Consider the following 18543-nt stretch of genomic DNA (forward strand, 5'->3'; position numbering starts at 1 on the left):
ATCATAACCTTTTGTTTGTGGTTTTTGATTTGTTTGGTTTCGTTTGTTTGATTTAATGAGAAATTGGACGAGGCCATATTTCTGGGGAAATAAGATAATGGCATCACAGCTACTGTCTCAAGTATCATTCTGCAAACATGCTCCAAGAAGGCAGGAGGAGGAGGGTCCAGGGGAGACAAAGGACAATTAACTTTATGGGGAACAGAAGGGACATGTTGGACACATATACAGGGAGGATTTCCCATGCAGGTACTTGGTGTAATTTCTGAGCAACTCCCAGACCACCTCAGACCATGGCCATACAGTCAATGGCTACCTAGGCATTCCTGGCTGCCTCGTGATGTGGGCCATTGTCTTAAGGCAGGAACGCAGGAGTGCCTATCCTAATCCTATACACATACACACACACACACATGCATAGAGGCCATACACACACAGGTGCAGAGGCCCCAAGTGGTAGAAAGGCCACACATTAGTATTACCTATTTCTCTCACCAAATGAAGCCAAAAGAAAAAGTTTTCTAGTGCTAGAGAGTACACCTGTAGTTTTCAACACATAGGGAACATGAGATAAATCCTAACCAAAGAGACAGTAGTTATGATGGGAATTATTTAAAGTTCAAGAGTTAAGGCCATCTTTCCTACTCACCTTTTCTCTCCACTCAGAACAAGGGAAAAAAGATGGGGGGATTAAGAGCAAGATAGTACAAAGAAGTCACAGAGCCAAGAAACTTGCATGACAGATACTTTATTGTGACCTGTTTGCAGTAAAACATTCAACCCTTTGACATGTACATTGGTTAATTTTTTGCTGGAGACCACACACATGTGATGCTCAAAGGCCTTTAGCCTCGTCTTATGTCAGTCTAGTCAGTGCCTATTTATAGTTCAATGTTAGCGCAAAAAGCCAGGAAAATCTGGTTTTAACATCCCAAATTAAGGGCTGCATAACTTGCAACCCATTTATATAAAGTGCTTAGGTTCAGTGCAAAAGGGGCAGACTCAGAAGGGCAAGCAGATGCCATGGAATGACACCTCCGGGAGACGGATGCAATCTGACTCAAAGAAAAAAGAGTTACTTGTCAAATTTCCCCACAAAGGGATCTAGTACTTTCTTCGCAGTCTTTCCCCTCTCTAGCAGGATCAAAGCTTTGAATCTGACAGGTGCCTGTCGAGTTGCTTATTAAAAACCTGGCTTACAGGGAAATCCACAAGGTTTCTAAGCACCAGAGATACTGACTTGGGCTTCCGGTTCCTATCTCAGCAGCAAATATGACATGGGCAGGCTGAGCTTGGGTTAGTGGGAGGTGGGGAGCTGCAGAGCTTTTCTCAGGCCTCTCATTTACAAATCCAAGTCACAAAGAATGACAGACACCGCAAAAACAGTTGCATCTTGTGTGGGAAGACACACCGGTGCATATCAAAGGAGCACCTGGCCTATTTCCCACTCACTGTTCCCTTGTCTTGAGCCTTGTCCACAGGCTCAACCCTTGACTCCCTGTGATGGGACAAGTTCACTGCTTTCAGTGACCTGGGTTATGCACATTCATTCCTCGTTCCTGAAGAGAAGCAGGAGGGAAGAGGAAGTGTTTTCCTATCCAATTGAAGGCGCACAAACAGGACAAAGCTGAGCCATCAATCCTTGGATCCTGGCAACCGTTCTTCTCCCCAGCCTCTCAAAAAGGGGGAGCCACATCCTCTCACTTTGCAGCTGGGATGTTCACAAAAGCCAGCTCTGCTCTTGTTAGCAACTTCCCCATGTTCCTGTTTGGAGCGGTTCACCTTCCTCTCCCTGCTGGGTGAATGTGATGGGGCCCCTCCTGCCCATGTGTGGGGCTCCAGACCCGAGCACTTGCACATGCACCCACAGCTTTCAGACATCAGCACATAGGGACCCTTTTATTCAGACCACTTTTCAAAGACTCACAGTAACTCCTTGTGCTTGTGAGGAGACACTGGAACAGTTTTATTCCATAGGTAGCACTTTCCCCAAAGCCAACAATGAATTTTAGAGAGAGGAACAATCCTTTTGGAGCTGCTTTATAATTCTCTGTAAAACCCTTCTACCTATGAGGCGCTACCAGAGTGTCTCCACATGGAGGAGTCTGTGTACAAACAGGATGACCCAGGTTGAGAACCAAAAGGCAGGAAAGGCTTTTAGAAGGGCAGAAGTCTAAAGTAAAGTGCCTTTTGTTAGTGAGGGAGAGTTTGTTTGTTCAGAAATGCTTGGGCGTAAACATGAGTACACAGGAGTTTAAACACACACTCACTCACTCACTCTGAGGTAGAAAGAACTGGCCATCTCTAGACAAACACACACAGAACCCACAATCTTACAGAAACATGGCACTTGCGTGAAAGCTCCTGTTCTTGCCCAAGACGGCAAGTAGGGGCCAATCCAGCTCTTTCTGACCTGGGGCAGCACCAGGGAACTCCCGTGGTCCAGGAGGAAAGAGTGCAGAACATCTCCAGCAGTCCTCTTCCACAGTGTTCATCCCTGTGGCCCAGGGTCACTTCTTGGAGCCCGAGCTGTGGGCTCCTCGGGTGCGGCTTGTCAGAAGCCACTGGGTGCAGATGTCTTGCACTACTGCGTCCCCGCTGCTCTTGGCCGCCTGCTGCACTTGCTGGACGAGGGCTGTGGCTCGTGAGTGTTCTTGCTTCACGGCAATCAAGTAAGCAGAACGCAGTTTGCAACATGTCAGGTAGGCCTGAACCTGGGAATCGAAGAGACAGTGGAAAGGAAACATCACCAACAAATCATCAACAAACACAGTTAAATCAGAGAGCTCAGGTAGCCCAACATTGCATCCCACCCACCTAATCAGTGACTGGGTTCTTGTTTTTTATTAACGTCATTGTAATTCCTAAAATACTCGGACACTAGCCATGTTACTTTATAGTATTAAAAGTTATTACAAATAAGCTCAGAATTTGAAAATAAGAAGGGGGCAAGAGGCAGGAGGCAAAGTCTTGCTCCTGTTAGTCCCTTCGAGTCCTCCTTTTTTTTTTAGAAGATTTATTTATGCACAAAACACTCCTATCTGGGTCCCAAATTCACCTCTGGAGAACAGAGAAGCTGAGGTACATACAGGTTATATGGAACTGTTGTAGGTTATAGGCCAGAGGTGCAGGGGGGTGAGAGGATTCACCAGAGAAAGAGTGGGAGCAAACAGGCAGATTGACTGAAATACACTGCTGAGGGGAGCAGCGGGCGAGACAGGAGAGTCTGTTGTGCCATGTGAGTCACCTCCCTGGCCTGGGATTGAACTCATGCTGCAGTGGCTGCAAATAGTTTCATAGTTTTGAGACTTAACCTCTTGTACCACCAGGGAGGCCCCTCGAGTCCTCCTTCTATCCTGGGCTCTTCTTGTGACTTCACTGCCTAAATTATGACTTTTTAGCTATTTGGGTGATTATTTGATTGATATCTGTCTCCTTGACTAGACTTCAAGCCACATGAGGGCAGGAATAGTGTCTACCTTTTCCACCTCTGTATTCCTGATGCCTAGCAAAGGCCAGGAATATGGTAGGTGTTCAAAAAATATGCATAAAATGAATGAATGAATGAATGAAGGCTCTATCATACCTCACCTTACAGTGAGGTATTTTCTATTTTTGACCTGTTGAATTTATAATCTTTCAAAAGGAAATTGGGGAAGAAAAGGCATACACATAATTAGGAAAGGTCTGCTTAAGCACTAACTCCAGTTTGACTTGACTTTTATTGTTTGGCTCAGAGGTGACTCAGTTTTGGGAGGGGTATGGGTGGGTGGTAACTTTCCTATGCCCTAGATGCTCTCCACTTTATATATCACCTCCCATCCTTTCCAGCCCTGATCTCACAGCACCTCCCTGTTCTAAGCCAGTGAATGATGAGCCCTCACAAGATGTCTCAGAGTCCCCACTAGCAGCTGACTTTCTGCCGTGACAGCCCCTCTTGGTTGTTGGAGGGGACTCTCCCCTCTTCATGCTGCAGTGTTCCACCCTCATGTCTGTCTTGGCTCACTAACATCTTCCTTTTTTGAGCTCAGTAACAGATGGCTTCCCATCACTAGAAGATGTTTGGCATATTCTGAACTCATTGACGTGATTAAGTCCCGCTGTTCAGACATTGTCCTGCTGCCCCAGGAGGTTGGGTTTCGCCCTGGCCGTCAGCTCCCTGATGAAATCTACATCATGAGTTGGCAGGAAAAAATTCCCACCAGGGCCTCCCTGGTGGTGCTAGGGATTAAGACACAACCTATGAAGTTATCTGCAGCTACCGCAGCATGAGTTCAATCTCTGACTAGGGAGATACCCACATGGTGCAGCAGATCTCTCCTGTCTCGTCCGCTGCTCCCCTCAGCAGTGTGTTTCAGTCAGTCTGCCTGTTCTGTTCCCCACTCTGTCTCTGGTGAATCCTCTTACCCCCCACATCTCTGGCCTGTACCCAAGTTTTTGTATGCATAAATAAATAAATCTTTTAAAAAAAAAAATTCCCACCAGGAGGAGGGCATTTTGCAAGAAAGACTACAATAGGAATTGAGTGAAGTTGGCATTTGGCAAGGCCATATGGCCTGAGATCACTTAGAATAGCTGCTGAGAGGAAAAACCTGAAAAAGCCAGAAGGATGCTCTAGATTTTTGTGTACATCTTTCCCAGGGACAAAGCCTCTGTCCTGATGAGCAGGAGGCTCCTGAAGATGTGGAATTAGACAGTAGTCTGGGAATCAGGGATTCTGGATATATTTCCTGGCTGTCAGGTTCTCACTCTGATTCTAGGAAATTAATTATTTTTACTCCTGTCATACTTCTATCCTCATCAAGATGTTGCAGAAGTAAATGAAGAAATGTTTGTAACACATTCTCCCTAATAACCTCAACTGAAAAATGCCCTGCAAATTCAGTCCAGGGATTAGCAACATTGCCATGGGGAGCAGCTCTGTGGTTGTGTAAGCAGCTGACATTAGTTTTCTTCTTCCAGAGCATTCCATTTTAAATGGCAGGGCTTGGTTTTCCCTGGCCTCTCCTGGCCCATTTTTCTGGATGGCAAGTGGACTGAGCCAGTGGCCAGTCACAAACAGGAGCAGCTGGGAAACTTGTATTCTGGCTGGCCTTCCTTGAAAGGCAATGTGAGGCAAAGGTTGATGGATTTCCTACTACACAGGAAAGAGCTAACTGGGAGAGTTGAACAGAAGCCTGTTCTGGAGAATCAAACACCAAAGACATTTGTTGGTCAAAGGCCTGAGTGGGTTTTTTTCTTACTAGTAAAGGTAGCTAGCTATTTCCTTTCTGGGTAAAAAAAAAAATGCCTACTTTGAGGAACTTATTCACTCAATTAATCTGAAAATAGAAGTAAGGGATTTCCTAGGAGTCTCTGAGAGACCTTCCCTGAAAATGGAGATTCAAGAGCAACTGAGGACATGTTTGTTTTCGGGATAAAGAAATGGGAAGGCACAGTCACACGTCAATGTTCATGGTCCCTGTGTATCCCTCCTTCTACACTCCTATCTGGGTCCCAACTTCACCTCTGGAGAACAGAGAAGCTGAGGTACATACAGGTTATATGGAACTGTTGTAGGAAGCAAGGGACAGCAAAGACAGGCAAGCCAAAGGTGCTGTTCATGAGCACTCCCAGGGCTTTGAGACGATTCTGCTCACCTTGTTGTCATCATTGTGTATTGCCTGGATCAGCCCCTCCAGCTCCTGTGCAGAACAGAGACATAGTAGTTAAGAGAGGCAGACGCGTCCCCAATACGGGAGCCAGGGCCCAGTCCAGCCTTAGTGCTGACTTCCGGGTGGGGCTATTTACTTGACCCTTCTTTTTAAATCAACTCTTGCTGTAAGAGGGAATCTAATGATAACACTAAGCTTGGGAATTTGAGGAGGAAGAATTACACCCAAGAGGCTTGCCCTTGGGTTTCACAAAAGGATGCAGCTCTGTTCATCCCACAAGGAAGGCACAAAGGGACAATTTTGAAGACAACATGCTTTATAGGCCATCTACCAGCCAGGCCTCCTCTACGATCACAGGGAGAAGTTCAATTCTGTCTCTGTGCACACACTCAAGGTGAAACATTAGACCTTCTGGATACAGAGGTTATCACCATGAATTTTCTCTCCAGGGAAGGGTTGTTAAGAGTTGAGGCACTGCTCTCCCTGGTGGCGCAGGGGGTTGAGACGCAACCCATGAAGCTATCCTCAGCCTCTGCAGCATGAGTTCGATCCCCGGCCAGCCAGGACCTGCCCACATGACACAGCAGATCTCTCCTGGCTTGCCCGCTGCTCCCCTCAGCAGTGTACTTCGGTCAATCTTCCTGTTCTGTTCCCTATTCTGTCTCTGGTCGATCCTCTCATCCTCCACACCTCTGGCCTGTACCCCAGCTCTTGTATGCATAAAAAAAAAAAAGAGTGAGGCATTGCTACAGGGGATCAGAAAGATAAAGGATCTTGTAGAGTTTCAGGTACATTATAGGGAACAGAAATAAAGAGGGGAATGTAAAGACACTGAAATAGACAGAGTGGTTCAGCATGAACAGACCTGGGGTGGAATTCTTTTGAATGCTTCCAAGCAGTTGAGAAGGATGGTGTCCCCATCGCTTTTGGCAGCCATGCCTGACTCACTGACGCACTTGAGCAGCTGTCGTATCTCACTGTATTTCTCACTCTCCACCAGCTGCCGGGCAGCTCTGCAGTAGGTGGCAGCAGCGTCCAGCTGGAAATCCTAGAACGGATGTGGGGTAATGGGCTTAGGGTGACGGGGATGACCACATGGAAGGAAGACCACATTTAAGAAACTCCCACCATGCTTGTTGTAGATAAGTCATATTGATTATAGTCACAATAGAAAACATATATAAAATCAATCAACACAAAATAAGACAAAGTTTCTCTCTGGAGTTAGGCAGAGACTTAGTAATCAACCATAAAAGTGGCAATATTACATTCAAAAGGGTATATTTCATTTGCTGTTGTGTTACTTCCCAAAAATAAACCAATGCAATACCCAAGACCAGCTAATTCTCTAATGAGTCATCTTTCCCATGGGATATTTTCCTGGAAACCTGGATGCCTCAGTGCTGTTAAGATGTGCCTCACTGTTGAGAAACAGACCAATCGCTAGAAATTACTAGATAAACAGCTTGGGAGATGCTGTCCCTGTCCCTGCCCAGCAAGGGTATCTGTGTGTAGAGAGCTCTGTCCAAGGATTCTTGGGCCTATCATGAAGTCCTAGATCTCGAGACAAGCACAGTGCATTCAAGACCTGCCTGCTCAGATGGTCCTCAGAGTGTGTGTGCAACTGTGTGGCAGGGTATGAATGGAGAGAATCTGCTTCTAATAGTTTCAGTGCTCTGGCCCAGTTGCTGCTTCAACAACAGTCATAGCTGTGTCCTCTTATCATAAGCAACATAAAATGAACTTCTGGAACCAGCTCCTGCACACGTGGAGGTTGCTTGTGGCCCCTCCTGCACACAGAATACCCCCAGACCACCTCATCCAGTCACATTCCCCTGTGAGGTCAAGCAGAGGCTCTGCAGGAAACAGCTATGGGGACCTGGTTTCTGGTATTTTATTGCTTCTGATGAATTTGTCATTGGTTACTTGGCTCTTGGCAATGTGACCTAGAGTCTGGGATTTGACCCAGTTCTGTAACAGCCACCTCCTTTAATCTGTGATGTCCATGTAAATCTGCCTTCCTTGGGATAAAATTTTCTGAAGTTTGATCTCTCCTGGGACAGTGGTCAGGTGCTGACTGCCCTCAGAATAACTGGAGTAATCTGCACCTTACCTGCAGGACCCGGAATGCAATTCCAAAACCATCTTCTACATTTTTCCCTCCTAGCATGACCTGAAAAGGAGAGGGAAACATGCTCAAAGAAGCATTAATACTGGAGTAACCCCTCACTCAAGAATGAGGACCCTCCACTCATTCAGCAAATATTTGTTGAAACTGTAATTGCCAGGCACTGGGGATACGAAAGTGATCAGAATGGACTTGGTCTCTGGCCTTTGGTGGCTCACACTCTAATGGGAAGACAGCCAACAAACACAACTGTAACAACTAGGAGGCAAGTGCAGTTGTGAAAAGCAGCCTGGAGGGGAAGAGCAGTGTGTCAGAGATTGGAAATGTCATATGTACCTTGCAGGCAACATCCATTTTCATGGGGTTATTTCCAAACAGTGTTGGTAGAGGCAAGCTGGTGATCTGCGAGGTACCAGCGCTTTCACAACGATGTAGGAACCTGGTGACTTCCATCTGCAGCTGGAGCGTGTTCATATGCCTAAGGTGACAGGGGAGGGCCAGTTTAGCCTCAAGTAGGACTTCAGGAGGGCTGTGACTAGGGCCAGGTGATTGGGAAATCATAAGATGGCAGTGAAAAGGGCAAAAGAAATGATATGAACAGAAAAGATATCCAGAAAATTCTGAGCAGTGTGACAAGACAAAAATGGGTGCCTGGTGTCCTGAACAGACTCATAATACTTAAGTTATGAGTTATCCACAGAGCTGGATAACGTGCAGTCCTTGAGTATTTACAAAGTACTATGTACCAGGCACTATGTTGGCTGCTAACAACAACAGAGGTCAAAAGAGACATGAATCCTGCCCTCATGGGGCTCACAGGCTAAAGGAGTGATGGATAATGAACAAACATAAAATATCTAGTAATGGGGCTATGAAGGCAATAAATGGTAGTGCTGGGCCATTTACTCTAGATGTAGTGTTCTAAGTACAGAACTCAGGCAGCGCTAAGCTGAGAGGAGGGAAGAACTTAAGTGTGTTGAGGAATGCCCAGGAGGTCGGTGTGGGAGGAGAGCAGAGCAAGATAAAGATGGAGGTGCAGGCAGATCATGCAGGACCTCTTCTGCCTATAGTAAGGGGTTTAGAGTTTAGTCTGATTGTAACATATGACCTCAACCCTCCTAGACTCTTGTTTCCCATGAGCTCCTCTATAGGATTTCCAGGCTTGTACTGGGCCCCTTCATCCAGAATGATTCCATTTATATTTGCTTTTTCTAATGGTTCAGGGATCGACAAGCATAGCTCCCTCATCAGCCAGAGACTCATTCTGGCCTGAGTGCCCACCCTCCTTGTTCCCTGAGCTACCTCGATACATCAGCTGCAGTCATCTTCTTTCGGAAGAAAGTGGTTTTCTTCTTTCTTGAGCTGCGGGAGTTTTCCTGGAGGTAGATCTTCAAGTGGTCCTTGGCCTTAAGTAGCCACGAGAGCTTTTCTCCCAGTTCTGTATATGTTTTTGCTTTGTGACTGAAGAAGCGGATACAGGTCATGGCAGCCCGGACCTGGTCCTAGAAGAGAAAATGAACGTTTAGGTCAGAAAAGGCCCAGGGGTTGTGGCAGGTGGGTGTGTGATGAGAGTCTGATCTGACTCCCACCTATAAAGCCTGGTTGCCAACATCCTTTCCCATCACCAGCTGGACTCCTATTCCATATATCACTCCTAGGCCCAAGGGACCCCAAAGTGGCTAAGTTTTGGGGTAGGACATTATTCCAACATAGAAGAGATCTTAAAAAAAAGATCCTTCTGATTCTCCATTCAACTTGGCTTCACTCTTCTTTTGGGTTTGAACAATTCAATTTCTCTGATTTTGGATTGGCAACCTGGGACAGATTGGGAGAAACCTGTTTCCTCTCCCTTCATGCATCTTCTCTAAAAACATTTCTCCATCATTCCTTACGAAATCTGCATCCATGCCTCATGTTTATCATGAAACTGTCACATACCACTTTTTCACTCCTTAAATGCCATTACTGATAAGATTAAAGTGTACCTTTTAGGGATAAGGATGGAAATCCTAATATTATTTAATGTCAGACAACAACATGGCTTTGCTCTGGGGTTGATCATAGGAAGACCATGGACCAATGACAGTCGTGTTCCCTCACCTGCTGCCTCTCTACATGGCAGGCTGCCAGGTATCAGAGGCAAAGGGGGCATGGGGTGCTATTACCTTCATGAACTGCTGCAGCTCATACAGAATATGATAGTAGTTCTTCTTCTGTAAATGTTGGCAGGCAGCAATCAGGTACTTTCCCCAGGTCTCTAAGGTTGGATCAATGGATTCTAGCAAGTTTTCCAAAATGTGTAGCTTCCCACTTTTATAGCTTGGCTGGAAGATGCCTTCTATGAAGACTTCTGGAGGACTCTCCTGGAGCAGAGCAAGGGGGAAAGTTAGAAGGCTTGAGTCTGGTTGTGGCCTGTCTGGGATCCATTCTGAATTTCTCTCTGCTCACAGACCTTTAGCATCCTCCTACAGTGGTGCTTTAGCCTTTTGTGTGTCTCAGGTAACTGAGAATCCTACTAAAGTGACTGCGGCATTCTTCCCTTCCCTAAACAGAAAAGCTCCTTGACAGAGTTATCTACTCTACCCTATTTCTCTCTTGTGACTTTCTCTCAAATCCACTCTTTTCTAGCTTTTGTAACCACAACTCAAGACACTGACCCTTAGGCCACCAATTACCCCTAACATGGGAAATCTAAAAGTTAATTATTGGTCCTTGTTTTGCACTGATTTTAAAACAGCATTTGATACAACTGATGGCTTCCTCTTCCTTAAAATATATTATTTGGCTTCCAGGACATCAGCCTCTCCAGGATTTTTTTCCACTTCTCCAGTGACTCCTTCTCAATGCTGATTCCTCCTAATCTCCCCAGGGCTTAAGAGGGATCTGTTCTCTTTTCTACCTGCACTCACTTTTTTGGTGGTTTCATTTTTTAAATACTATCTATTTGCTGATTATGCCTAAATCCATATATCTATTCTGTTCATTTCTCCCAAATTATATATCCAACTGTCTACTCAAAATGTCCTCTTGGGCTTCTAGAAAAGTTAATAGGGCACTTCTACTTGTTTCTTCCAAATCTGTTCTTTCTGCAGTCTTCCCATTCTCAAGATGGCAATTTCATTCTTGTTGTTCAGATCAAAAACCTTAACCATCTTTATTACAAGGAGATAGGGAATAAGCAATAACCTCTTCTCTGGTCTACCATCTTTAACTCCTGCCTCTTTTTTGGTCTAGTGCCAACAAATCAAGTAATTCTTTTAAAACATAAATCAGACCATGTAACTCTTCTGCTCAATCTTCCAATGTTTTTTCCTTCTCAGTGCAAAGTCCAAGTCCTTACCATGTTTACAAGGTAGAATGTGATGTGGCCCATTACCTTTCTGACTTTATCTGCTACTACTCTGTCCCTAGCTCACTCTGCTCTGGCCATTCTGGTCTCTACACTGGCAATTCCCTCTACCAGGATTGCACTTCTTTCATAATCTGCACGGCTCACTCTGCACCTCCTGGCCTTTACTCAGATGCCAGCTTCCCTAGGCACCTCTGCCCCTCCCCTGTTTTATTTTTCTTCTTATTATTCATCATCTACACTTTTATATTTATACCTTGCTTATTGCCTCTCTTCCTATTATGGCATAAGTTTTATGAGGGAAGATGTTTTCTTAGTCTTTTCATTGCTACATCTCTAGTACCTTGGCTATTTAATAAATATATCTTAGATGAGTGAATAGATGATGGACATTTATGGAGCAACTCTTCAGGGAGGTCACATACATAATAACCTTTCGCTTTTGAAGCTCATCTTGGTTCAGGGACTCTGAGTCCATACATCCCATTCCATGGTCATTGATATGTGATTTTGGCATTTAGATGTTAGAATCAGAGTAATTAACAGAGGGTACAGGATGGCTAGAAACTCATGGTAGATAACCTGCTAGTAGTGCTGGGTATGAGCTGTTTCAGTGTGGAGATCTGGGCTTTGAGAACACCCACAGTGGGTGAGGGCTCCTTTCCCAATTCCTAACTGAGAACCTTAGACCTAACCTCAAAGTTATAGGGCCAACTCTGAGAAGCAGGGCATCAACTCCAGAGGAAGGCAGAATTCCTCGGAAGAGTAACACCATAAGGTCTCCCATTTCATCCATTCATCTATCCACTCATTCTTCATAAATGGGACTAGGCCAGGTGCTGAATGCTTCTAGGCCCGGATGGGAAGACACACTGTAAAAACCAATTGCAATCCATTGGGATACATGCAGTAACAGAGCTAGGTTCTAATACAAAGAGGAGTAGAGGAAGAGGTGACTAATGTTGCTTGAGCCCTGTGGATGCTCAAGGGAGAGGATCTGAAAGGATAAACAACATTTTTCTAAAAAAACAAGGGCAGGGCCTTCTATGTGGGTGAATGGCACAAGCAGACTCACAGAGATAAAGAAGTGCAACATACAACCAGGACATTTTAAGTAATTTGGTAAATCTGAAATGCAGTGTAGAGATAGGATTTGTGGTAAACACACAATGGAGAAATAAGGGGGGGGTCTGACCCTGGTGCATCCTCTATGCATGTTAAGGGATTTGGACTTTATCCTATGGCCATGGGATCTATTGCAGGCCTTTTAGGAGGGGAACAAAAGGCATCATGAATAACATAAAAAACATGCATTTATGTTTAAAAAGCTCACTGGGGCAGTGTGATAGGAAAAGGGATGAAAGGGACAGGGAATAGGCAAGAAACAGAACACCTTCTCTGCCTGGAGCATTAAGCCATAGTTTTTATATGGTCTTGTTTTCTGTTGGTCCCCACATACTTGCAAATAAGGTAAGATAGTTCAGCTCAAGGGTGATTGTGATTACAGGAGATAAGAAAAGGCTCCTTTCCAGACACACGGAAAGCAGGGGCAATGCTGTCATCAGCTTATATGAAAATAAGTAAGCAGCTTAACACTAAAGGAGGCATCAGCTAGAAGGAACAGAATTGGGGGATTTCCATTCTCCATTTGTGCTTGGGAAAAGCAGTTTTACCTCAAAACTCACTTGGAAACGGAGGAACTCAGTTGAACTCCAAATAATCTAACTTTTACATTACTCTTGAGATCTGGTTAGTAGTTATATATAGTAGCTACAGCCAATAGGGAAACATTTCCTTCACTGTTCTGTAGGGGTATAGTCACCACGAATCTGGGAACTGGTAACTTCACTTGGAACAACCCCAGAAGATATGGCTATTTACCACTTTCACTGGCTGTCATTTTGATTTAGGGAGGAAGACTAAAGTTAAAGTAGAACCTGAACTCCTTTAATTTTATATGAAATTTGGTACCAATCAGTCAATTCCTTTAAATGATACCAAGGAATGTTCAGATAAAAAAGGGACTGCTAAAGGGCATGGTGAAAGAGAGTCCTGGCTTTGCTTAACAATGGCTCCAAAGAAGTAATGCACTTCTACAGTGTTTTTGCCTCCTATGGGGGGAGGGTAGAGGACCTGAGGAGAAAAGTGGTAACAGCTCTGAGTGGACCAGCAGCTAGACTGACAGTGGGCATGCTGCCAGGGAGGTGAGAGGTGTGTGGAAACAGAGAGGTCAAGCAATTTGCTCAACATCACACAAGACTCACAATAAGCAGCTCCTTCTGAGACCACACTCTCAACAACTATCTGATTCTGTTAGATGTGTCAGGAGAAGGAACACAATTTGTCACTGCTAGTCATTACCAGTCAGAAGGATTTTTTGGGATCAGACTTCTTGTATACTCAGTGAATTGTGATTTGTATAGATAAAATCTTCCATTTTGACCAGACTCTGCCAGAGGTGGTCCCAGAGCTAAAACCCAGGTTAAGTTTAATGGGGTAATAGCCCCCCTAAATGGGGTAATAGCCCCCCTAGGTGGGCTAAGCAGGCACTCCCTCAGAGAGCAGCGTATGCACACCTTGTTGAGGAGATGCAGTAGAGCTTCCCTCAGGCAGCTGTGCCTCACATAGAAGCTGATGATGGCCAGGTTGGTGCTATAGTTATGCAGGTAGAAGAGGCACTCCTGGTAGTAGGTGTTGTTCATGATCTTCCCTTCAGGTATCACCTCCAGGGAGAGGCTCTGTGTCCGAAGGGTAGCTTCCAGTTCTTTCAAGGTGGCAACGTAATCATCATCTTGCTGACAGGAAAGGAGAGAACAGAAGAGGAAAATGAAACTCAGTAAGGTCTCAGCAGCCTCTCGAAATTCTGCTTTCAAAGAATATTTAACAATGTATAAAAATGTTCATAATAAAATTTTAAGAACAGCAAAACAGGAAGGATATAAGATTCATTATGTTATAATGCTATACAAAAAAAAAAATAATGCTATACAGCATCAATTTCATTCTAAAATATAACAGAAAATTCACCCAAAATCTAAATACTACTCAAGTCTGAGTATAAGAATATGTGATTGTTACCATTTTTAAAATAGTTTTATGTTGGTTCTTTTTTCAAAAAAAAAAAAAATTAAGAATTTGTATTACTTATCTAACCATACAGAGTTACTGATAGAACTACATATGACAAAATGAATGAAATCCACACCTGGCAGCTCTGGCTACTGAATGGAAGCCAAACTTATCCTGCACCAGGGCCTCCCTCCCTGAGCTGACCCATCCCTGCTGTGGTCTTACCAAGGATAGGAGTGGCCTCACTGTAGACTCCAGGTATTCAACCACATCCTGTACCAGTCTTGAGCCATGATTCAGTTGATTGAGGTCAAAAGGGGGTTTCAGGCAGCGACTGAACTTCTCCCGGGCAGCAGAGAGGTTTCCAGCTTTGAGGCAGGCCATGCCCCAAGCGTGCCATGCACCAGTCGTGTCAAGCCCAGTCTTTGTGGAGACCTAGAGGAAAATCCTCTCCTTTCTGTAAGAGGTACCTACATCCAGGCACAAGAGTCCCAAAGACATAGTCTGTCCCCTTGTTGCCAGTCATCTCCCTCCTCTGTCACACCACCCACCATTGCTCTCACACTGGCAACTTGGTCAGTTCTAGATATCTTCCCACAGCCAAAGACAACTGAGATATGGTGATACCTATTTGCATGGCTAGACCAAGCTACTCAATAGAGTGGGTGAAGTTAGCTTTGCTTGCCTCACCTCAACGCCCAGTTGGTAGTACTCTGCTTCTAGAAGCTGGTTCCTCAGCCGGGTTACTGCAGCTGGCTGCAAGATCTGATCCAGAGATGGCACGTGGCGATAGGCAGCAGCAACCAAAATAATCAGCACATCTACTTTGCTGATATAGCTACAGGTAAAAGAAGAGCAAGGTAAGGAGACTCAAGCGTCTAAGAAAATTTGCTGCTTACAGACCATCTATGTCATACCCAGTGTGAAATGTGATCCTGTGACGTAGGAGAGACTAGGATGCTCTGACAGAGATGCTATAAGAAGGGGCTCTCTGAACCTCAGCTCTGACTCTTAGCAGCTCTACAGCCTTGGGGAAGTTAGTCAACCATTTTCTGACTCAATCTGCTCACCTCAAAAGTGGATATAATGAATTTTAAGGATAAAATGAATAACTCAAATGTCTAGAACTTTGTAGGTACTCATATTAATGTGAAGAATAGGGGTGCCCGGGGCTTCCATTTCAGACATGACCTTTGCACTGAATATTGGGTTTCACAAGTTACTCATTAGCTTTTTTTTTCCCCCCGAACCTCGTTTGATTGGGAGAGAGCACGAACTGCATCGACAGCCTGCACTTGTGGTCAGTATGGAGGTCACAGCACTACTGTTCCCTGTAGATGCTGCCAGCAGGAGCATCCTGGCCCTTCACTGGGATTCCATTCTTCTGGACTTGACATTCTTACCCTGGGTTAACAGTGGGCACTTGTTACAGCCCACCAGCACTTTGATCTTACTCCTGACACCTGATGATTGCAAAAACCTTAAAATGACAGGGAGCCCATAGGGCCAGATCACTGGGCTACCTAAACAAGCCTACACTCAAGGTTCTTCAACCTTGTATCATAATTCCAGCAAAAATACCCATAGTTTCCGACTTGTCTATTGATTTCTCTGGAAAGGGATTCAGAACATCATTGATTCTCAATGTGCTGATGATGGGATAGGAGTACAGTATGAAAAGCAAATTAGGTATAATAAAACTTGTCCATTTGAAAAATAAAAACATTTCAAATAGGTGGTATAAATTTCACATTCATTCATTCATTCATTCATTTAAATGTCTATTAGAAGAGGGATGAGTTAAAAATAGTAGAAACATACTCTGTAAACTAGGAGTATAAATGCACATGAGAAATGGATCCACACCCACCAGCAAAAGGACACAAAGGCAGCAATTCTCTAGAGTGGGGTGGGGAGAATCTGTAATTTAAAACCACTGCTTTAAACTACACCTTGGCGTGTGTAGAGACCTTAATTTCTGCTGCCCTCTGTCTAAGTGGACATTTCCTACATCTATATCAGATTTTGAAGGCAATATAGGATGAGATATTAAATTTGTTTTCCCCCCTCATCTGAGTATATTTTTCTTTTAATTAGATGTTATCTCATTTACATTACTGATAGTTGAGATTATTTAGCTGTATTTTTATGTTTGCCTTAAATCTTTATTCACACTTTCTTTGCCTTCTACCTTTTGTTATTCTGTCTTTTCCTCCTTCTCTCTTCCATTTTTTTTCCATGACTGTTCTTAAAACTTTACCTAACATATATATACTTTATTTACCAAGTATGATGTATTTCCTCTTGATGTAAACTGTGAAATTAACCCCTTTTACATTTCCTTTCACTTTTTGTCTCACCTTCATCTGCCTTCCTCAACCTTCTGGTTAATAAAATAAAAATAAAATAAAATAAAATAAATAAAACTAGTATTTTTGGAGTACACAGGATGTACCAGGCTCAGTTCTTACCTCTTTACATGGACACTCTCACTTTATTCTCGTAATAGCCCTATTAGATAAATATTGTTATCATCCCTTTTTATGAAGGGGGAAACTGAGGTCCAGAGTGGTTAACAGACTTGTTCAAGGCTACAGAGCTAGAAAGTGGTGATGCTGAGATTCACCCGACTATGTGCTATCTGGTGAGTTTGGCGGAAGTATGCTGAGCAAATGTCTGAGGCACTTATACTTCAAAGAAAATTACTCCTTCTGCTCCCAAATTTGGTTGGGAGTACCAGGACACATAGCATGAGTCATACACCTGGGTGGGTAAGCTGGGAATTGGGAGTTTTCATTGTTAAGTTAATGAATGGAGGCAGAGCAGGTTGTGCAGGGACCTGAGGCCTAATCACACTTTTTTCATGAATTCTGCTTTATGACTCAGGTTCCTCCCTGTCATACAGGGATAGACCAGTCCCTAGTGTGCTTTTATAAGATCTTTATTCAGCCCTCCCGAGAATACAGTCTGAAACTGGTTAAGTCTGGGATAGAGTTTAGGTGAAGGCTAATCAGATACTCATTTTCTATAAAATGTTATCTATAGGCACATTTTCTATAAAAGCTAGAAAGTTGCACAGAGACTGAAGGTGCTCCCTTAACTGAGTTTAATTACGAATTAACCGGAGTCTTTACTTTCTATCTGATCCGGTAGAGAAAACTCTGCACTGAGGATTCACCCTGGGAAAAAGAATGACATAGGCTGTCCAGAGAGGGTGAGAAGGAGCACTCGGGATCTGGTAGCAGCATTTCAACATCAGGTGGTGATGCAAAACATTCCAGTATGTCATGTCAGAGACCTTGGCGAGGGATCTCACTGTGAGGTGGTGAAGAGAAGCTGGATAGAAAGGACCCATGCACAAAAACAGATTCGTTTCCATTCACCTGTCACAAAGAGCCAGATCCTGGCTCCGGCCAGTTTTGACAAACATCATCTTGGCACTGAAGAGCAGCTGCTTCATGATATCTGTGAGAAGCCCTGCATCCACCTCCGGGTTGGTGAGGCCCTGGGACAGCCTGCAGCAGTGCTCGATCAGCTGGTGGCCACAGGCAGTGCTGTCCCGGTGCAGATTCAGGATGGCGATGCACAAGGAGGCACTGGGGGCCTGGCCAGGGTGGAGGAGGAGAAACACCTGGTGAGTTCAAGGCCCCACTCATCCTTCAGAGGCCACTGAAGGGCAGGCACTATTCCTCCCATTTCACAAAGCTTGAAAAACAATGGAGGAACGAACCAAAAATTTCACAGCAAAGCAGAAGGGGAACGAAACACATTTCAGATGTCCTAGACAGCACTGCCAAAGCTCTGGCTGTTAGTTCGTATCACAATGCTGGAAGAAGGCAGCTTCGTCCATGTGTTACCTATTTCTTAAGAATGCCCATAGGCCACCGCCTTTCTTCAGTCTCCTGTCCTACTGGGAGGTCCTTCTTTTTTTTTTTTTTTTTTTTTAAAGATTTATTTTATTTATTTATACAAGCACTTGGTACAGTCAGAAGCACGGGAGGGTGAGAGAATTCACTAGAGCCAGAGCGGGGAATGGAACAGGCAGACCAATGAAATACACTGCTGAGGGGAGCAGCGGGAGAGACAGGAGAGGTCTGCGCGCCATGTGGGACCCTCTCCAGCAACCAGGGATCGAACAGGCGCTGCAGAGGCTGCGGCGTCAGCTTCGGAGCCCAGCGCTCAAGCGCTGCGCCACCTGGGGAGGCCCTGGGAGGTCCTTCTTATTGCTGGCTTGGTAGTCACCCCGCTTGTCTGATTACCTGGAGTAGCCTCTGCTTCAAGCCAGGGGACACACTACTGCTAATTTGTTATTCCTAAGCACACTCTGAAACCTTTCACACTCC

At 44.6% G+C, this 18543-nt stretch overlaps 1 protein-coding gene across 1 annotated transcript in view; it reads right to left on the reverse strand.

The window, feature by feature from the left end:
* Positions 1–736: 736 nt before the first annotated feature.
* ZFYVE26 (zinc finger FYVE-type containing 26) overlaps positions 737–18543 on the reverse strand; it is a 60727-nt gene continuing 42920 nt past the window's right edge. Inside the window, exons 32-42 of the mRNA XM_037503552.1 lie at positions 17584–17804; positions 14891–15038; positions 14426–14635; positions 13708–13926; positions 9948–10145; positions 9085–9284; positions 8119–8260; positions 7768–7827; positions 6520–6702; positions 5640–5684; positions 737–2714 (exon numbers count right to left, since the gene is read on the reverse strand). Of these exons, the coding sequence (XP_037359449.1) occupies positions 2511–2714; positions 5640–5684; positions 6520–6702; positions 7768–7827; positions 8119–8260; positions 9085–9284; positions 9948–10145; positions 13708–13926; positions 14426–14635; positions 14891–15038; positions 17584–17804 (1830 nt within the window). The 3' untranslated portion in view covers positions 737–2510. The remainder of the gene's footprint in view (positions 2715–5639; positions 5685–6519; positions 6703–7767; positions 7828–8118; positions 8261–9084; positions 9285–9947; positions 10146–13707; positions 13927–14425; positions 14636–14890; positions 15039–17583; positions 17805–18543) is intronic.

Source organism: Talpa occidentalis, unplaced genomic scaffold (assembly GCF_014898055.3).
Source record: "Talpa occidentalis isolate TD23 unplaced genomic scaffold, MPIMG_talOcc4v2.1 talOcc4.11, whole genome shotgun sequence".
In the NCBI taxonomy this organism is placed as follows: domain Eukaryota; kingdom Metazoa; phylum Chordata; class Mammalia; order Eulipotyphla; family Talpidae; genus Talpa; species Talpa occidentalis.